General features: G+C 33.5%; 1 protein-coding gene across 6 annotated transcripts; it reads left to right on the top strand.

The window, feature by feature from the left end:
• Positions 1–6,450: 6,450 nt before the first annotated feature.
• Positions 6,451–11,418, top strand: LOC107867268 (transcription factor bHLH74). 6 transcript variants are annotated; one of them, XM_016713432.2, is made up of 9 exons: positions 6,451–7,074; positions 7,889–8,492; positions 8,912–9,148; positions 9,227–9,292; positions 9,373–9,441; positions 9,882–9,953; positions 10,034–10,174; positions 10,657–10,738; positions 10,990–11,418. In XM_016713432.2, the coding sequence occupies exons 2-9, from the start codon at positions 8,037–8,039 to the stop codon at positions 11,010–11,012; spliced, it is 1,146 nt and encodes a 381-aa protein (XP_016568918.2). In that variant the 5' UTR covers positions 6,451–7,074; positions 7,889–8,036; the 3' UTR covers positions 11,013–11,418. The 6 variants fall into 6 exon arrangements, with proteins under 6 accessions (XP_016568918.2, XP_016568916.2, XP_016568917.2 ...); XM_016713431.2 differs by lacking the exon at positions 6,451–7,074 and adding an exon at positions 7,113–7,258; XM_016713433.2 differs by lacking the exon at positions 6,451–7,074 and adding an exon at positions 7,292–7,414.
• The last annotated feature ends 11,349 nt before the right edge of the window (positions 11,419–22,767 follow it).

Below are 22,767 nucleotides of genomic sequence, written 5' to 3'. Positions count from 1 at the left end.
AAAGGGATTAGTGGAATGTATAATGCTATGAGGGAAAAATGTTCTTTGTTGCCTAGCCATTGGACACACAGAACAAATAAAATGCTATTTGCTAGACAATTTATCTGTCAAGGAAATAATGGAATACATTTTATGAAAAGGAACATGGCACAATCTTTGATGCCACAATACATCCAGTTTATTATCATCAAATGAAGAAACATTCAGAAATGAAAGGAGAAACATCAGACGTACTCATAGAAGCATTACAAGAGTTTACAGTGGAGGAACAAATAAGAATAGCAAAAGCAAAATCGTATTTAACAGAATCAGTAGTTGAAATAGAGGAAGTCAATATAGTGGATGAAGTAGAAAAGTCCTAATGCAGAAAATACAAGACATTGGCAGCTTTACCAATCCCCAGTGGCCTCTTCAGAGAAGGGCCCTATAGAAAACACATAGAAAAAATAGTTAAAATGATGGAACATTGAAGTTGAGTGATTAATTTGTGTATGAAAATTAAATTGAAGTGAAATGAAGGGACAAGGAGAACATTGTGAAGAAGCATATCATGTCGGAATTAGAATGATCCAGTAGAAACAACTTGACCTTGTACCCATTAGGAAGAGTGATTAAGTAAGGGGTGGGCAAAGGCTGTAAATTGTGTAATAGATGTTTATGGGGTGTCATGTGGTTGGTTGCCCCTGAGTCTAATATCCAAGGGCTAGAATTTCCTAATTGAGAAAGAGCACAAACATAAGAATCATCATGACCCGCAACAAAACTATTAAACAAATCTGCAAAAACACTGAAAACAACATTGTCACCAATGTTTCCTTCAGAATAAGTTAGAGTATGCTGGAGATTGAGAAGATATTAATAATGTTGTAACTGATCAGTAGTAAAATCAGGAGGTACATAAAGAGAAGTGATCTCATCTGCAGGTTTGATGTGTTAGGCACATGATGCATCAACTTTCTCATTCTTGGTGAATTTAAAATCAGCAGGGAAACCATGCAATCTGTAACAATCATCAATAACATGCCCAGATTTTTTGCAGTACTTGCAATAAGGAGTTGATGCATCAGTACTATTTCCCTTTCTAAAATTATATGAAGAGTTTTGATATTTAGGGTCAAACTGAACCTTCTGGTGATACTTAAAATCAGATTGAAATTTTGGGTTGTTGGTTTTACGATCAGATTAAAATTTTTGTGTGTAACCAGCAAAAAAACCTCTTATAAATTGAGGATTTGAGCTAGTTGAGGCTGAGAAATATGCAGAATCAGTGGAGAATCCTAGAATATGATGAGAGGACTTCTTTTGGTACTTATCATGCTGTAAAATAGAATAAGCTCTACTGATGAAGGGTAAAGGGGACATTATAAGAATATTTGTCTTACAAGTAGAGTGGGATTCATTCAATCCACTTAAGGATTGAAATAATTGTTGTTCCTCTAACAATTTGGACAGAGCACCACATGTACAAGTGGGTCCTACATATGCAGTATGCAACTCATCCCACAAGCTTCTAAACTTTGTAAAATAAGTTGCTATATTATTCGACCCTTGAGTTGTAGAACTGATTTCATGCTGAATTTGTATCTATTTAGACTCATTTGACTGATCTCTCATTTTGGTCTTTCCAAATCTCTTTAGCTATGTTGTGACCTATGAGACTAAGAGAGATGTTCCTAGAAAGGGAATTCGTTATCCAGTCAATGAACATGTCATTGCAACGCTCCCATCTTGAATAATAGGGAGAATCCTCCGTTGTTTGAGAATTTTTCCTAGTGATTACCCCGAGTTGTTTTTGGCAGACAAGGCAACGATCATGTTTCACCTCCATGGGATAAATCCATTTCCATCAAAAGGAGGAGAAACAAGGGGGTATTAGGATTATCAGAAGGGTAGATATAAAAAGGATGTAATTGATCGATAGAAAACGGAGTAAAATCATCAGACCTTGCACTATCAGACCTCGCAATATCACCCATTTGTATATCAAACAGCTAACCAAAATCATTTTTGGATATATGTCACAACAAAGTAGGTACAAATTAAGCACATGAAAACACTGTCAAAGATGAGGAATAAAGGAAGGATAGTACCGTATTTCTTCCAGAAGATTTGTTCAGCAATCTGGAAGGCTTCGATGAGGATGTACAACCACAATACACGAGTGACACAATTACAATACACTAGAAAATCAAAGAATCGCAGCTTCAATACACCGAAAAACTGAAAATGCACCAAAAGTTGATATCGTCGGAGAAGTTCACAAAAAAATATTCGAAAAAACCATTCAAGGGTAAGATCGGTCGATAGCTGGTGTAGAGTACTACACGACCTGACTCTGATACCATGTTAGATGGCGGAATCAACAGATTGCCATGGATTTGTTGAGCAAAAGCCCTAGGTGAAAGAGAGAGAAAACGGAAAAGAAAAAGAAGATGAAAAGTTTTTCTTTATTCACTATTAACTCTCTTTACAGCTGAAAAAAATCTTCAATATATGTAAAAATGTAAAAGATAAAATATACGCGTAAGTAAAATATGATCCAATTACAAGTATATTACATAGACAATTAATTAGTCCGGAGCTTTTGTTGAGCCCATTGCCTGAGGCCCAATCTTCGTGTTAACACCATTATTCCACCACTCGTTGTCATACATATATTTGAATCAAATGAAATTAATAAAAAGTTTCATCTCTAGACAAGTCAACGATGTAAAAATTATATTTATGTTTAAAGTTAGAAATCCCCCCAAAAAAAGGGGAAAATGTCGTGTGCTTTATTTGAATTTGAGGCAAATATATTTTCTGGTCTCATACTAAAATGTTTGAAATTTGATCTTGTCTAGGGCATAACTTTGATGAAAATGTTTGAAGTTTGGCCTCCCAAAGGCCACAACCTCAAGAAAAAAGGTCTGAAATAGGCATTGACAAGCCATTATCTATCTTAAACCTTGACAATATCATAATTTTAATAAAAAAATGTCCAAAGCTTGGCCTAATCAAGTCCACCATTTCATTTAAAAATATCTCAAATTATTATTCTCAAAGCTAGAGAAAGCTATAGCTCCAGTAAAAAAAAGGAAAGTTTGAAATTAATAGGCCATATCAAAGCCAAAACTTCAGTAGAAAAAAAAGTCTAAAGTTGGCTTCGACTTCATACTATACTTTAGGGAAAAATATCTTATGTTCGACTTGTTGGATGTATAAGAGTTTAAGTTCTGTGCACTGTCAATGCATAAAAAATTCTACACTATCAGATAACTTGACCTGCTATTGCAGGTTACCCAACTATTTACATAAAAATTTAAAAAGAAAAAATTAGGTAACCTGCAATAGCAAGTCAAGTTCACCTGATGGTGTAAAATATTTTCTACACTGACAGTGCACAAAATTTAAACTCTTTATTTAAATAAAATTATTAAATATATTTTATGAAGAGGTGTTTTTATAGAACAGATTGAAGGAGTCATATTTTTGTAAATTAATTTTACCACCCTGATCATATGCCACTATCATTATTTGGAAAGTCAAAAATATCCCTAATTGAGACTTGTAAGTGCCACAATAATAAATATATTGTCCACGACCAGTTCCTATAACAACACCCCCTATATATATAATAGATCCACTAATTCAACTATCCACATGCATTTGATTTTGAATTATTAGTACTTATCACGTTATAATAACGAATGATACACCAAATTGTTGATGTACATACTAGATTATTGCCGTGAAGGAATTAAAAACTTTCTTGACTAATGACTAAGGTGTGGCATTTCGTAAAAATTTAGGATGATTCTTAATTATGATTCACGTACGTAATGTGAATACAAATTTAAGATTTATAATGTGTTATCAATTGTTTAACAAAACATTAAGGATCGATATTTTAGCGAAGAGTAAAATGCATCGTTAATATTTAATATGACTTCACAAGATTTAATTTTGTTATATCAACCATTAAAATCTTATAACGTAACACCGTACGAAACCAGAATAAAGCTCGAGACCTTAACAAATTAATCATCCCATAGATATAAAGCTAATTAGCTCTTGCCGGGAGGTTAAGTCATATATATATAGTAAAAATAACATAAATCCCAACCTTATTATAATTATTTACGCTCTCTCCTACTTCCTTAATTACTTTACTCTCTTTCCCGATTCATATACATAACAAGGCCGACATATACATAGAAATCTTTGTATATGACAAGGCCGGCATATACATAATAAGACCGATTCATATACATAAAAAGTATGATAAGGCCGACATATACATAATAAAAATGATTCATATATATAACAAGTCCGACATATACATAAAAAACTATGTATATGTATTTTTAGAGAAAAAATGAAATATTTGTAATATGTTTGGAGAGATAAGATTTTTTGTAATTACATGGGAAGAGGTCGAATCCATAACAGATGTCACAAGTAGTTCCTCAACTCACTTGGACTAATTAGCCGTGGGGGTGGGGCTGAAGTGCTATCTTTTTTTTTTTGTTTACATAGAATGAATCTTACGCATTTATTGATTTGATATAAAATATCAAAATATCAAGAGAATTTGTATATATAATCAATAATCAAGAACTTGCACCAAAGTGGATCTTTATTTGTTATGAATCAACAATCAAGAATTAGCTCCAATTTGGATCAAGACTTTGGATTCTGATTTTGATTTTGGGGGTGGGGGGGTTAAGCCAATAATCTTGAATTTTCAGCAAGATCACAGCCTTAAAGAGATTGACCAGATAACATGGTTTGACCAAATTTTAAGGTTTGGGAGATTAGGTACAGACTACAGTATGGAAAGAAAAAAACTAAGTAAATAAACAGTAGTCTATAAAGAAACAGCCCCTACAGCTGGAAACAGTACTAGGACAGTGAGGTAAAATTATGGGGGATTAGATTCCCTAATCTTACTTATTATGTTAATTATTCAGGAACCAATGGCTAACACATTATATAATTTATGAAAAATAAAGAAAATGATGGGACTGACACATCAAATTAACAAACAAATATACAAATGAATGGAAAACACAAGAGATAGAAGGTGAGTTAATTAGTAAGTGGTAAGTATTATTCATTGGTACTTTTTGTGAACAGCAGTACTATCTTTTCAATTGTACAATTCTTAAACCTCACACTTTACCCTACCCATCAATCAAAGCAACTTCTCTATACAGCATCTTTTCCACATAACTTGAGGACCCCCCCACCCCCCCACCCCTTCAATTTTTTATTCTTAGAAACTCAATATTGCAATATTGAGAAGCACAAATTTCAACTCTCATGTTTGCTCTTATATCTTACTACTACTAACTCATCTTAACTAAAAATTTCATGTTAAAATCTTAGGAATAAAGTCGCCTTTGATAGAAGCATTTAATGTTTTACCCTTCACGATAGGATTTCTTGACATCAATCTGAATTAGTTAAAGCTTCAAAACGAGTAACAATTGAGAAATGAAAAAAGCCATCTATTCTATTTTTGTGATATTGTTTCTATTATTCAATGAGTCAAATAATTCTTTATTAAAAAATAATTTTGAAAAGTTTGTTGTATAAAATGTAGCCATTTTATATTGAGTACGTAAAAGATTATTTCACAAAATAAGAAATCAGTATCCTAAACGTTTCTCTTATTTTTTTTTTTTGGGAAATAAGGGAGTAGTAAAAGAAATTCTATTATTTGTTTCATAATCTTGAACATGAAGATTGTTGTAAGTTAAATGGAGTGTGCACCAAATGTTAATAGTGAAACCCATACTACAAGTGTTATAAGTTTGCAAATTTTTTCATATCATTATAGTAAAAAATATAACTTAAATATTGATCAAATTATATATATGTCTATTTAAGTATTTTGGGATGGAGAAATATTATAGTTATTTATAGTTATTATTAGTGCCTTTGCCTCAATTCAAGATTTTTTTTTTACCAACATGGATAGTAGTGCAGTGGATGAGGATGTTTCAGGTTGAGGGATTGACCCTGGGTATGGAGAAAACTCTGTTGGAACGCTGCCACCTTAATGGGCCCTGCAACGCGCGATCCAAAACAGTCGAGGCTCTAATACGAACATCGGACACCCGATGAGAAACCAAAAAAAAAAAAGTATTCTAAGATTTTTTCTTGGAGGGAATATCACATTGCTATTTACATTACAAACATCAAATAAGAGTGCAGGCCATGTACAGTTGTATACATCATCTATCAAACTTGAGAAGTGATTTTGTGGGCCATGACATGCATAGTACACAGTAGAAATGAACAGTAGAACTCATGAAGTTTGGTGGACCACAGAAGCACAAGATTATTTCTGATAATAGGAGAAGAATTGTTAGGTTAGTTGGCACTCAGAGAAAAAAAAAATGAGTGTGTAACAGCAAAGAGAGGTCTGTTAGAATAGTTGGCAAAATGTGTCAGTTAAAAATTAAGAAAAACAAAGAAAAAGTTATGTCAAACTTGGACTTCAAGAGAAGAACAAGAACCTCTCCAATATGTAGTATGTACGTATAATCATTTATCAAAGTGTAGTCTGATGCACTAAGCTCTAGTAATATGCGGGATTCGCAGAAGGATAGGGCTAGAAGAGGCTATTTGTGCAGTTTAAATTCACGATCTCTAAATCACATGATAACAAATTTTTCAATTAAGCCAAAACATTATGTGAAATCATTCGAAAGGACGGTCTGATACACTAAGTTCTCATAATGCGTAGGGTCTGATGAAGGGCTGGACTAAAACTATAAAGGCTATTTCTATAATTCGAACGCATGAACTCTTGATCACATGAAAACAACTTTATCGATTCTGGCAAAAAAAATATGTGAAATGATTTATTAATTGGAAATATTAAAAAGCATACTAATGTATAGGAATGAGTGTATGTAATACAATATTTTAAAGGAAAAGAAATTACAAGGAGTAAAGTATGGGGAAAAAAGGGAGAAGGATTAGGTTCTGTAATAATTTAAGCAACCATTTCTGTAAGAGCAGTTGGCAGTATTAGTTAGTATGTCTTTTAAAATCATAGATGTCACCATTTTGCTTGGGCAGGTAAAATACCTTTTACTATTTTCTTGTTACTTATATTACTCTCTTTTTCTATATATAAATTTGATCTACTAGTATAAAGTTTGCTTCGTTGCTAGTTCTTGAAAATACCCAAGTTGGTGAATTTTAGTGTAAAAGGGGTACTATCAAATACCCAATTTAAGCTACTGTATGCTATATAATTGGGGTTAGTATATGGTGCTTTTTATTAACATTTTTAGCTAATATATTTCAGAATATGTGAAAAGTCTTCTTGGAGTCTATTCTTTTTCTTGATACTTGTGGGGGCTTTTTTAATTTGTTTGAGTTGTTTTTTGATTCTATGCTTCAACTGAGACAATTGGTATATTTCCCTAACAAAACCTTTTCTTGAATTTGCTGGAAGATAAAGAATAGTGAATAAGGTTAATGTGAAGCTTGTAACTTTCTGTATGCTGTTTTTAATAGTAAACAAAAGGAATCTGCTTTCTTTTCATTAGTCTGTAGTGTGTGAGCTGTTATTTCATTTGTCTACTTTATGCTCTGAAAGTTTCATACTTTCTTGTCTAAGGGAATTACTTTTTTCCTTCTTATTAGACTAATAGCCTTGATCCTATGGTTCTTGAAACAACAAGAGGGTAAAGATTTGTGCTTGCTACTTTGGATTTTTAATTTTTTAACCTATGTGTGTGTGTGTGTGTGTCTATAGGATGCTGCATTGGGAGATTTCTTTTGCTTTAAAGCTGCCAAGTTATTTTGTTCCTTGTTGAGTCTTGCAAGATATTACCACTTCTTTTTGGTCAAACCCCACTTTTTACTTTTTATTTTTCTTGCACAGAGCTCCTTTCTGGCAAATAGCAATCAGACTCTTAGCTTGGGTTAAAAACATTGCATTGGTGAGTTGGTGTTGTGGCCTTTTTGAAGTAGCACAGACTGAGTTCAGAACAAAATTTTGTGGATCCTGAGGCCTTTGTGTTTTCTTGAAAATGGGCAGTAAGGAAAATGGTTCCTTCAATTGTCCTACTGGGATGAATAGAGCAGATTCAATGCCTAATGTTGACCCTTATAGTGGTTTTGGTTGGGATCCACTTCTTTCAATGAATCAGAAGGGGTTTTTTAAAGGATCTTCAGTTGTTGGTCATAATGAGTTTGCTAATTTGCCTTATCAGTCTTCTCACTTTGCCCACTACCCATCTGATTCAAATCTAGCTGAAATGGTCCCAAAGATTCCACCTTTTGGAAATGAAAGTTTCTCAGAATTGGTCAATACTTTTCCTTTACAAGAACAGCTTAGAGGGGCAAATTGTTATGCGAACTTTGTCAAGAATAGAGGGATTGCTACTGAAGGAGAGTGTCAAATTTCTGGTGAAGGTGCTGTGGAGGTTTCACCTAATGGGAAGAGGAAAATGTCAGAAAATCATTCTTTATCCAACGCCAACAAGGTATACTGCCATTTTTTTAAAGTGTTTCCGTCTAGTATATAGCAGTGCATTGTGTTGTTGTCCATTCATGTTTAGTAATTTTAGTATTGCTCCTGTAGTTTCCTGTCATTCGATTTCTGTTACTATCGGTTGATTCCTTGTATGCCGAGTATCGTATTGTTTTGTTATAGTTTATGTTTTGTTACTATCTGTTGTTTTTGTTATTAGCGGTTGCTTTGGACTGTGTTTTCTTGAGCCGAGGGTTTATTAAGAAACAACCTCTCTACCTTTGAGGTAGGGGTAAGGCCTGCATACACTAACCTCCCCAGACCCCACTTTGTGGAATTACGCTAGGTATGTTGTTAAATCTTTCCAATTATTGGTATGCTAGCATCCTGCTAGAAAATGTCCATTTAGTTTATGTTCTTTCTTTAATGTAGAATGTTGAAGGAGAGCTGCAGAAGGCTCCATCAAGGGATAGTTCAGACTGTTCAAAAGAACAAGATGGTGGAAAAAGACACAAAACAGACCAAAATGTTAGCCCTAATTTAAGGAGCAAACAAGCAGGGAAACAAGTTAAGGATGACTCTGATGGTGGGGAACCTCCTAAGGATAATTATGTTCATGTTAGGGCTAAAAGAGGACAAGCCACAAACAGCCACAGCCTTGCTGAAAGGGTAATGTCGGATGAAGTCCTAGTTGTTTATCGTTTCTTGACATATAGAATGTTTCTTTAAAGTCTTTCCGACTGGCAGGTGAGGAGAGAAAGGATCAGTGAGAGGATGAGGTTGCTTCAAGAACTAGTCCCAGGCTGCAATAAGGTGGTTAATGCCTTTATTGTTGCTTAATTTCTTCGTTATTTGTGACTTATAGTTAAAATTGATAATTTCGTTTTAAACAGATAACTGGAAAAGCTGTGATGCTTGATGAGATTATCAACTACGTGCAATCGCTGCAACAGCAAGTTGAGGTAAATATTCTTTGTTAGTGTACAATGTATCTCTTGGTTCAGTGTTTTCTGTGCCTGATCAGATGAATATTGATTTATTATTGAAACGCAGTTTCAGATAGAGATAACTAAATCATGTAGGATTAATCTAATGGTGCTCCTTTAACTTAATTGTTGGCATGAGCCTTTTCTTCTGATGAGAATCTTGGAAGATCATGGTTTTGTTTTGGGAATAGTAAGCTTGGCCTAGCAGATTAACTTAAGGGGATGCTGACATAAGATGTCAGTGAAAAATGAGTATAAATTCGACTTAAGGATATGTTCATTGTCCCGGTGTAATACGGGGGAAATTTTCTTTTTGTCATGAACACTTTAAAATCTGATCATCCTGTGTTAGAGTAAGTGCTCCTTGCTTTCAAGAACTAAAACTGATACCAAATTGATCTGATTTGATGCTGCAGTTCCTGTCAATGAAACTTGCTACTGTAAATCCGGAACTGAACTTCGATATCGATCGTATTTTATCAAAAGAGGTAAGTATAGTGTCTATATTCATCCATATTCAAAGTTTACAATGAAGTAGAAAGTTCATCTTGCTTACCCTTAAATGCAGATGCTCCATCAGCAAACTAGCAATGCAGCTCTTCTTGGTCTTGGTCCAGGGCTAACTTCCTCTCTTCCTTTTCCCGGAATTTCACATGGAAGTTTTACTGGTATCCCGGCAACGACACCACCCTTCCACCCCTTGCCTCAGGTATAAACACAGTTCTCTCATTGGAAAAAAACTTATCTGCACTGCACCCAAAGATGTGGCCTGGTACCAGTTGCTGGTGGGAGGTGGCTGGTATCTTGGGGAATTAGTCGAGGTGCAAGCTGGCCCGGATACCACGGTTATCAAAAAAGATAAATTAACTGCACTCGATGTTTACACCAAGCTAATTAGTGCAAGACCTAACTCGACATACACACTTTTATCTCTTAACTTATTCAGGAGATATGCAAATCATAGTTTGATATGTCACATTATATGGGTTGGTGTAAATACCGAGTGCGAGAGTATTTTTCATTTCTCGTCCTTTCAGTAGCAAAGTCGGGAATATTGATATGGGTGTTCAAGATTAGTACTATAATATTTTCTTTAACTCAACAGCGTTCACTACTGTCGCTATGCCATTGCATACTTGTTGCACATTCTACTCATCATATAAGATTCAAAACCTACTTTTTTTCATGCAGAATGCGTGGGACAATGAGCTTCAGAGCCTTCTTCAAATGGGATTTGATTCAACTTCATCTTTGAACAATATGGGACCAAATGGTAATGCCCCTTAGCTACAGAGACAATTGGTTTTTTAACCAACATTTTCTCGTTTTATTTGAAGGGGAGCCTTAGAGTAAATTCACTGGTTCAAGCCATGCAAACAACCTCTTGCAGGGTTAGGCTGCACACAATAGACCTTTGTGGTCCGGCCCTTTTCCCGACCCCGCTCATAGCAGACGAACTTTAGTGCATCAGGCTGCCCTTTTATTATCTGTTTCTAAGTCTTAAAACTGATTTCATGTAAGCAGGGCGGTCAAAGTTGGATCTGTAGATTCTTTTCAGCACAGATGTTTCGTATTGTGTTTACTATGATCAGAAGATTCAATCACCCCAATTGACTGCAAAATCTGTTTTGCATACTGGACAGAAGATATAGTGAAAATTTACTTTACTTTTTTCTGGAGTTGTATAGGATATTAGCTCCTAACTCATTTTGTGTTCTTCGAGTTTTAGCAGAAGAGATTATTTTAGATTGGTAAGAAAATGACTGTACATTGAAAACAAGAACATCATTTGGGGTAAGATGTCTTGTTTCAATTGTGTTTGTGCAAGTGTAACAATTTGTTTTTAAGCTTTATGAGGATGATTTTGGGAGAGAAAAAAACACTTGGTAATTTTCTTGTAAAGTCTTGTGACATTGGAAATGATCTCAATATACTAGTGTTTTCTTTCTCTTAGTCGAAAAATCGAGCGGCCAAATTCAGTAACTTTGGTCTAAATCTTGTGTTTGCCTTGAGGAATTCATTGAATATGTACCAATTCTTTAATTGGAATAACGCAGAATGGTTAAAATCTCAAAACCATAAGCTTTAAATCGTATTGGATCCAATCCATTGTCCATCAGTTTTATCACCTAATATGATGTCATTTAACTGGATATAAAGTTTAAGATGATCATTTGACTGATAAAAATACAACATATTATAAGTAGTTCAAATATTACATCAAAGTTTAAATTTTGATTTCGTGGAAGGTGCGAAAATCACATAAATAGTATTGTCAGCAAATGAAGTCAATACATTTTTAAATATTCTATAACTAGAATTGTCATGTAAATTGAATCATTTTGAAATGTTCTTTCTTATTAGGACTCCAGAAAATTAAATTTAATGTCCATTGAAAATGCCCGATCTTGAACGTTTGACTCCACTTGCCCCATGGCAAAACTTCATGATCTAAAGTCGAAACTCGAAAGTGTTGACTGTAGGACAAAATTTGTTAAATTTGAAGTTTTTCTTATGAGGAAAATGATAAGGTCAAAAGTTCAAGACCACCCACTTTCAAATACATTCTTGTAATCGTCCTCTTAATTCTTTAGTTACAAAGACTGGCTTTGAAGTTGTAAAAAATCAATTGTCCTTGAAAATTTATCCCTCGTATACTGATTTTGGAGAAATAAAGTCGAAAAATATACTTACAAATTTTTTTATGCTACTTCATTGGACTTCATCAGATCCCTTCACAAGAGATGTCTTATTCATGAATAGACACACTTATTTATTCGAATTTCAATTTAGAAGTCAAATAAATATCGTCTTTTGTTACAAATATAACATAAAAAAGTTAATTAGGAAGGTAATTGCATAAAAAGTCAGACCTATAAGGCCATCAAGGATGCCTTTCACCGCCGATATAAAGACAATCCACGTCTCTTTTATTTTGTTTCCCATCTGGTGTCGGTGCAGTCTGACTAAATTTGGATTCACAGTGAAAAGTATATATAACAAATGGTGAAACCCCTTCGGTTAGTTCGTATGTTCACTTTTGAACCTCCTTAGTGAAAATCTTCGCTCCCTAACAAAGATGACTCCATATCTAGAGGAACACGTACTCGAAATCTCTGAATAAAGATGAATGAATACCTACTACTTCGCTACAACCCTTCATGATATATAGCAAACTATCTTAACAAAACAAAGAGTCTTGGACCATGCACACGTAAATCAGAGTCTATATTACAAAGACGACGAACAACGTGGGCTTTTAAATGTAAAGGCTAGAGCCCAACAAACTTACATGCATCTAGCATACTCCCTTGTTTATCGTCTTAGTTTTACTGAGTATGCAAAGTTTTAGGGAGAATACTCACAAAAATATTGAAATTTGATCGGATTTTCAGTTGACCATACTGAATTTTGTGGGGTCCTATTACCCTTAAAACTTTTCTAAAGTGAAATTATTACCCCCGAAACTCTATACCCAGATTTGGCTGCCGGAAGTGTGACACACATGCCCTTTCTTCTCCATTTTCATTATTTTCACCATTACAGCCATATTACTTACAAACAACATTGGTAATACAAATTTTCATCATTTTTTCACCAAATTCTTGATTCTTCATTCTTGAAATTTGACTTTTATTTAGTTCATTACGAAAATCTTTTCCCAAATTTCAAATTCAAATCGAAAATTCTCTTCAAGAACTTTATTCAAATCGCAAACAGAGGGTCTCAAAATAACTGAGCATTATGCCTATCAAAGCTCCACATCTCCAATATTTTCTTGGTCCTCTCCTTTGTTGCATAAACATGTTCCCTAAGCCTCCAATTCCTCTCCTGTGGATCCTCCATTAATCTCAATATCAAGTTATCCGCAAATTTCATTTTGAATCCCATCCTTTCTCTTTTTTCCGATTGATTACAAATCCCTAATCATATGTATATAAGTTAAAATATAAATAGATATAATACCTAATAAATCACAATTCATATAGTAAAAGCTCAATTTTGCTGAGGTGGTGGTGGCGGCTGCCGATGGTATTGCTGCCAGCGGCAATAGTGGGTTGGTTGGTGGTGGCAATGATGGCTTAATTTTGCTATTTTTGATGAAATTGGAGAATATCCATTTGGTGTATGTGTGTTGAAATTGAGTAAAATTGATGTAATTGAATTGAGTGTGTTGAAGATGATTCATTTGGTGTGTGTGTGATGAAATTATTTCCAATTCAACAATGGAGCACCAATTTAACTCCATTGAAGAGAAGAAAGAAAGAAGAAAGAAAGAGAGGAGAAAGAATGAAAAATAAATAAAAAATATAAAATTTTTAAAAGTCAGCAAATTGAGGGGTTATTTGAGCAAAAAAAAGTTTTTAACGTTTTTAATCACTCTCACGGGCTCAAGAGGCGTGATTACACGCACTTGTCAAAGTGGGATGATATATGCCATTAAAATACAAAAAAAAAAAGTTTAGGGGGTAATAGGACCCCTACAAAGTTCAGTATGCTCAACTGAAAATCTGATCAAATTTCAAGTATTTTTGTGAGTATTCTCCCAAAGTTTTAAGAAAGTAAATAAAATTTTAAATTTGAATTTTATGGTTATTAACTAAAGACATTTATAACATATCAAATATCCTTTAATTATGTGTTCATAAACATGTCATGTGAAATATTAAAAATAAGGAGTTGTCAAGTTTTTAAATGTATTAAAATGAAAAATAGGGCAATCAAATAGAAATAGAGGGAGTAGTTTAGTAACTTATTTGGGAGCCATTATTTGTCTACATAAACTTTATCTTGTATTTTTCCCTTTGATTTTCAATTACTCCTTAAAATATGTTGTTTGGATTTTGAAGACGAGTTTCTAAAATTGAAAATTTTGTTAAAGTGAAAAATCTGGCTCACAAAAAGGTCAATTCTCTTTCAAACTAAATGCTTACTCAAATACGATTTCATATTTTTAAATGTTTTTATTCCGATTTAACTTTAAATGCGACTTTTTTTTTCCAAATATTTGTTCCAATGCCTAATCATTGATGATTACTTAAATCAAAGCAAGATCTTCATTTGTCTATTGAGTGGAAGTTTAGGTTTCGTTTGCTAGAAGGGACGAGGGATAATTAATTTCGAAATTAATTTTAAGATGAACTTATTTTATGTTTGATTAGGATAAAATTCACGGAATAACTTATTCCGAAAATTGTAGCGTTATTTTTATCCTTCTTGAAGATGAAATAACCAATTCCGAGATAGCTAAATTGCGAAATAGTAATTCGAAGATAGTTTGTTTCCAATCAAATGCTCCCTAGTGTTAAAATAGTGACATCATTTCATTCTTGTAAATATTTTTTTCTTATCCATCCCCTTTTGGCAAAACGTAAAGAAGTTTCTTTTTAGTAATTTTAGTTTCAGAAGATTGAACTCACTCACATGGATTGTAGACATAGAAACAAAACTTGACTAAGAACTAAAAAAGAAGTCCCTCCACACATACATACATGTCGGGTGGTGCTCACCGACACTACTACTAGAAGAGAAGCGTTAAAGTAACTGAAAAAAACTTGTTGGTATACATGTGATCAAAAGGTCATTAATTCAAGTAATGAAAATAGTTTCTGACAGAAATGTAAGACAAAGTTACGTACAATAAATACTTGTGGTCCTACTTTTCTTGAATCCTACGCATAACAAAAGTTTTAGTGCGCTGAGTCTAATCTTTAATAATAAAAATGCACTACTACTTCATATGTTGCCATTAGAAGCCGGCAAATCACCTCAATTGCAACGGAAAACATTTAAGCAAATTTAAGGTTGTATAGTCACTATAATTTCTTTATTCGTTAGGACATGTCACATGACACCAAACAAACCATAATCTTTTTTTCACGTTCAATTGTTGTAAAAGTTCGATATAACTTTCTAAAGAATAATAGGTTTTGATAACTCAAAATCGTAAATTAAGAGAATAATGCAAGTGTACGTGTGATCATTTCATTTAAATATTTAAGTTATTAGATAAATTATATTATTAAGTTTTTTAAAAAATCATTAACAAGAAAATTGAATTTGCCAATATATGACCAGCTAGTTATAAGCTACTTATATATTAGTGACTCAAACACGACTTTAATTAAAATTGAAAATGAAGGATGCTTATCAGAAAATTTATTTTATTTTTTGTAGAGATGCAAATAAAATATTAAAATATACAGAAGAAATGATAGCACTTCAACATGCAGCAGGTTCTTTTCCTTCAAGTGGTTGGCTGATAAAACCCGTTTTAATTTGTAACCTAATTTTGCAAAAGTATTTTATCATTAGTCATTTCTATCATTTCTCAAAAATAATTTAAGTTCCACGTGAGATAAAAGACAAGTAAGCTAATTGATCAAACCTATATTCATGTTTAATTATTGTTGTAATCATTTTTTTTTTTTTATCTAATGATGAAATTATATAGCATCATTTCTAGTAGAGCTACCACACATTCATTTGAATATTGGAAAAAGTTATCAGACAAAATATTGTTTATATTAATATGTGATTCAAGAAATGAAAGTTGTGAAAATAGGAATGTTGCGAGGAATGTTGTCACGGCCCAAAAATCGATAGATCATGATGGTACTTGTCGCAGTGAACCTTGATAAGTAAGCCTTCTACCTAAATTGATACACACAGAGAAAAGACAAAAATGCCCCAAAGGTAAGACTTCTAAAACAAAGCCGAACCACATAGATATAATAAAAACGGAAAGAATAAAATCAACACAGGCAGTCATAACTTCTAAAACCCGATGTTAATAGTATAAGAACTACCAATACAATTTCGGAGTCAAATACATTAGAAAAATAACCACAAAGAAAAATATGTGTCTCCGAACACTAATAAAGACATTACTAATACAGAAAGATAGAGGTGAACTCCGGACCTGTGAATGTCCAACCACTACCTTGAGAAATTTGAAGGTGCTCGAAATCAAACAGTATGAGGCGCACCCAAATATGAAGTTGCACCGAAAGAGTGAAGTATGAGTGAGTACGGTCCACTTGTATTCAGTAAATATCATAGGCCGACCGAGCAAAGTAGAAAATAAATCATACAAAATACACATTAAGGGCACACCACTTGCAATAAAAAAATGTCCCACAACTGTGTCCACACCGCTTGCACTAACAGTTCTAATATATCTCATATATTGCAAGATCATACCAAGATAGAACACAAGTCTGCATTATATCACATATAAGTAGAACAATGGGAACATGCATATACAAAATCATCATATACAAGTAAAAGAAGATAAGACAATTACATAAATGACAAGTCAATATGGCAATACAATACAATGTAAACATAATAAAGTAAGTGCAATGTATATGATGATGATGACGACGATGATGATGCGCGAGGTCGTCACACAACCTCCGGGATCGTCACACAATACATATACGGAGCTAAAGCTTCCAGACGTAGGACCCGTGAGGGTTCATTAACCCGTATATAATCTACATATCTCATATCTCCTTTCCGGCACATCCCTCAGAAAGAATTTTATAAGGTGTTACAATATCTCCTCCCCAACACATTTCTCTGGGAGAGTTTTAAAAAGGTGTTGCCAGTGTTACTCAGGTGTTGCCACGGTGGTACCAATGTTTCATGAATGAGTATGATATGAGGATGTAATGCTCACAATCAATCACAATGACTATTTCCACAACCAACCACATGATATATTTCCTCAACCAACCATAATGATATATTTTCACAATTATGTGAGTCAATATCCACTCATTATTTTCATTTCCCATGAATTTTCACATGTCTCATATACCAACAAGTATGAATATATCACAATACATCAATGATATCACATTAGGCATTTCAACAATACAATACATTTATTCACATGTATTCAAGGCTATCAACATTACATAGGACCCCACACAGTCACACACATCACATAATATCTCAATTTCGACAATTACGTTACATTTAGGCCCCCACACGAGCACAACACATAGATAGCCATTTTTATGATTAGTTCTCATTCTTAACAGGCATTTTGTATTATCATTTACTACCCAACCCAGTCTGAAAGAGTTAAGTCATAATCTACCTCAAAAGGCAAAACCGGTCCGCTACACATTGAACCCACGACCTTACTTTTCAAGAACGATTCTGAACACCACTAAAAATATCAAATATGAAATTTACATGTCCAAAAAAAATCAATGACATCCATATTGACTACTTTGGTTTTGGTTCAAAACGAACCTCCGAAACGAACTTTCAAAAAAGAAGAGCAAAATCGTAACTTTACTTCAAAAATTTATTTTTCATGATTTTAGGAACCTAGAGCTTAAAACCCAACTCAAATTGAGTAAAAAAAGAGGTTCAAATCGAAGAAAAATTATTTTTAAGCTTTACCGAGTAAAATTATTTAAATTCGGGTTAAAATAAAAAATCAGAGTTGTTTTGAAGATTAAATTGATGAAAAACTAAAAATTATAAGATTAAAATATCATTCAAGTGAAAATGAGTGAAATTGGAGTTTAAAATCAAGCCTTAAGAATTTTGAGTTTTTAAGAATTTAATCAAGAATTACTAAAAAAAAGGAGTGATTTTTTAACCTTAAATTCGTATGAGAATCAAGAAATAGATGTTAATCCAGCTTCTCAAGTACCCACATGCTTCACTTTAAGTCCTCACACTAATTTTGGGGTTTAACTCTCAAGAGAAAGATGAAAGAATGAGCAAAAATCAGATAAAATGGGTTATTTATACTGTACCCGGGTACCAGGTAAAATAAAACATAAATCGCAATTTAGAAATGCAATTTACCCTTTAAATTTTCTGGTTTCTCCAGCAATCTAGTGCACCAGATTTTCAAGTCCAAACAAACTTTGATGGGGTGTCCGAGATTCGTTCGGAGTCTGATATACGCAAACGAACTATGTAACCACACTAAATTCTATGCTCTAAACTTAATGACGATATCATAATTTTGAAAACATCGTTTTCATAAAGTTGATCCCCGGAATCCAAATTATAATTTTCCAAATTGAGGATTGAAATGAGATTTAAAAGCCGTAAAATCACACCAACCATGTTGCCACTCTAAACTCAATATTTCAGATTTTCTGGCAAAGTTGAATTTTTCATCCATGGTCGTTTCGAACAAACGTGAGTCCCACACCTACATTTTTAATTTTTCTAACTTTCCCATCAATAGGTCGAAATGAGCTTAGGTGCATCGGGACCCGAATCAAAAATCTACCTGGCTTAAAATCAATATTCCGGAGCTGCTGGCACAGTCCGTTTAGTCATCTGTCGTACGGATCAAAAGATATTCACATAAGTTCAAAATAAGGCTCTCGAAACTATGAAAAACCACAATATCACATAAATGGTACCAAAATGAATTGAAAATCGTGTCAATCACTCCCACAATGCAAAAATACAATAATACAATTACGGAGAGGGATAAAATAGTCAAATCACCTAAAATTATAAATTTTACATATTTCATCAAATTTTTAGATCGTTACAAATGTATTGATATATTAGGATAAATATGATAAGAAATGAGGATATTCAGAATAAGTTAAAAATTATGACTACGAAAAAGAAAAACGAGGTTGAGATAATTGTATATGTGACGAGGAGATGTATTGATGTCTCAAACCCTTTAGAGGTGTCAAAATTTGGCTATGAATAATTATAGGAGAGATAGAAGTACATAAAAAATATATTTGAGGAGAGGTTGGATATTAATAATTTCAAGAGATATAGAGAAGTGCATAAAAAAGTATTTGAGGAGAGGTGGTTTGATGCAGTCTCAATTGACTGATGACATGATCTTAAATAGGAGACTGTGAGGACAGTGTGAAGAACATAAACAAATGAAATTAAAGTAGAAGGTTGATAGATAGCAATGTATTAACTTGTTGTCCTTTCATGCTATAGTATATATTGCTCTTACAATTTGTTACATACTATAGTATATACTGCTTCTGAAATTTCTTATCCTTCAATTTTTGTTATCGAATATTTTTCGTATTTTGATTAACAGAGTTAATAACTCAAATGACCACTAAACTTTAGACTTTTATCTCAAAAAGTCACTCAGCTTTGATCGTTACTCCAAAAGTCACTCAACTATTATATTTTTACTCAAAAAGTCACTCAATCTATTTAATTATTTTTTAAAATAATATTTGCTTAAGTAAAATTTTTATTTAAATACAAAATTCTGAAAAATAAAAAGTATCTCTTAATGATCCTTTTATTCTTAACCTTTATTTGTTCTGATACTATATTAAAGTGTGTGATCATACCATCTAAAAATTATATTTTTTTTGTTTATACATGAGTTGCATGTCATAAGTCTTTGGGTTCTATGAAATTTTGATGATTGACAAACTGATATTAAATATGTAAGTCAAATTGATTCACCAATACACTATTTCAAGGAGCTAAAACTTACAGCAAGAACGCTGATGAATAAAGGCAACGGTGCAATAATCAAGGGACGAATGGCGATTACTTCAAATAAACTCAGAGAAATAAATATGTGTTGAATTGAAGAATTGAAGTTTGACTACAACGCTGAAAAAGTAAGAGCTTTAAATGAAAGAATTTTACTTGAAGTGAAATTCTAAGCAATGATAGTTCGGATTGATTAGGAGTTTGAATTAAAGATTAGATCTTTGAAAGTTGTGCTTAAATAGTAAATGTGTCACTCAAAGTGATTCACGCACTTGAAGAACAGAAAAAGATAATTGACAAATTGACTTCATAAAGTGCTACTCAATCACTAAAGAAATACATTAAAGAACCAGATCCTAATACAAAATCTAAGTAAGAGTTTTAGCATTAATTTGTTAGGAGTTGTTCAATCATTGTGTTCAACTGTTGATGTATTATTAGTTTTAGTGTGTTATAAACTTATCTAAGTGCTAGTCTTTGAGATGAAAAAACTCCAGAGACTTGAAAACACATATCTTAGATGGTGTGTGTGGAATTGGGAAATAGAGTTCATAATTTTTAGGTTGTAGAGTTGTAATCAATTGTTGTTGATGCTCATTACTGTTTAATGAAGTTAGAGTTCAATTTTGTAGAGGTACATATTGTAATTTTTTATACCTTTTCGAACTGGGAGTTTTCTACATAATAATGATTGTGTTTCTTTACTTACAATCTGGACTGCTTTCATTCGAACGAGTTAGACAAATCGCTCCACTCATAAATCATGGGGAACCCATAAATTAAAGTCACTAAACCATTAGATCGTGTAGTATATTATAAGTTTTTAGTGAATCCAACTGATCACAATTTTAGTTAGGATTAAAGATGAAGAATGCATACCACTTAGAACTATCTGTCACTACCCAAATGGCCATGAGTGACACCCACACTAATCTTCTTGTGGGAGAACCATCTAATCCGAACTATTACTCAATCACTTAGTCAATATTAAGATGATATTATTATAAAATTAATATAATAACAATAATTCAGGACTAATCATTATTAATGTGAAAGTCAAATAAACTACTTACTAAAATTTCAAAAATCCGAAAGTCATCGTACAAGAACTACTAACAAAGATCGTGTCTACAGAGATATCCAAAATAAAGTAAATAATGAATGTTTCGTTGCTTGAAATATGTACAAGAGCCAATAAGATGACCCATGAAAGACTAGAGATGGAGTGCTCACCCTTGGATCAAGATCTGTTATCAAACTCTAGAGGTGAGGCCGTATCTGAGCCTTTGAAAAACTTTTTGCACTCAATGAAAGAAGAGTACAGGGTAGTATCAGTACAAATCATTATGTACTGGTAGGTATCATAGGCCAACTCAACTAAATAACATGTACACAACATAAATCAAATAATAAGTAGACAGGCATCATCACATAACAAATACTCAATGAATCAACAATACAACAATAACCAATCAAACATTGCTCACAAACAAGCCATATAACCATCAAGAGTATCAACCATATTGTAAACATCCACAGAATCAACATAAATATGTACACACAAGCTATGGGACTTATTTTTGTCCAAATAGTCATGACCTGCAGGGAACAATCTATGTTCATGTACTGTACCGGCGTGGTACCCGATCCAACATATACATATTCGTATCGGCGTGGTACCCGATCCAACACATACATATCCGTATCGGCATGGCACCCGATCCAATATATAAATATCCGTACCGGCGTGGTATCCGATATTCGTACCGGCGTGGTACCTGATCAACCATATACATATTCGTACCGGCGTGGTACCCAATCCAACATATACATATCCGTACCGATGTGGTAACCGATCCAACATAAATATATCCGTACCGGCGTAGTACCCGATCCAACAAATACATATCTATACCAGCGTGGTACCCGATCCAACATATACATATCCGTACTAATGTGGTAACCGATCCAACATAAATATATCCGTACCGGCGTGGTACCCGATCCAACATATAAATATCCGTACCGGCGTGGTACCCGATCCAACATATACATATCCGTACTGGAGTGGCACCCGATCCAACATATACATATCCGTACCGGCGTGGTACCCGATCCAACATATACAGATCCGTACCGATGTGGTAATCGATCCAACATAAATATATCCGTACCGGCGTGGTACCCGATCTAACATATAAATATCCGTAGCGGCGTGGTACCCGATCCAACATATACATATCCGTATCGGCGTAGTACCCGATCCAACATATACACATCCGTACCGGCGTGGTACCCAATCTAACATATACATGTATTATTAATATCAAATTTACACAACCTCACAGCATACACACAATGTACCAAGTTTACAACTAAGACAATTTTATCAAGTAGAATTTTAATAGTCATTTATACACACATCAACAACCCAAACATCAACAATTTCAAGCATGTCCGAATACCAATCAACAAGTGTCTAATTTAGGAGCATACATGCAATTAAGTTGAGTCTAAACTCCAATTAAACCATAATCTACCTCTATCGAAGAACCCAAATACAAGCTTCTTTGCAAGGGTTTTGCCCTTCCGTAAAGCTTCGGAATGATCCAAATCTATGCAGTATATAATTCGCATAAGAATACGAAAATAGTGACCCCATTTTTATAAATTCTTTCTCCAAAAATTCTAGACTTAAACCTCAATTTCTTAATCCCAAAATATAAAGGAAACATACTTATACAAATAAGAATGATATGTTAAGTTAAGAACGACTGGACAATTATGAATAAATTATTCAATTTCTCCCTCACCAGTCAC

The sequence above is a fragment of the Capsicum annuum genome, chromosome 4, assembly GCF_002878395.1.
Source record: "Capsicum annuum cultivar UCD-10X-F1 chromosome 4, UCD10Xv1.1, whole genome shotgun sequence".
NCBI lineage: Eukaryota > Viridiplantae > Streptophyta > Magnoliopsida > Solanales > Solanaceae > Capsicum > Capsicum annuum.
This window is presented reverse-complemented; position numbering and strand designations above follow the sequence as displayed.

Excerpts from the sequence above, each read along its gene's own strand:
- LOC107867268 (XM_016713432.2), top strand. The coding sequence starts at position 8,037 with ATGGGCAGTAAGGAAAATGGTTCCTTCAATTGTCCTACTGGGATGAAT. Across the intron at positions 9,293-9,372 it reads TAGTCCCAGGCTGCAATAAG|ATAACTGGAAAAGCTGTGAT; the intron begins GTGGTTAATGCC and ends CGTTTTAAACAG. Across the intron at positions 10,739-10,989 it reads GAACAATATGGGACCAAATG|GGCGGTCAAAGTTGGATCTG; the intron begins GTAATGCCCCTT and ends TCATGTAAGCAG.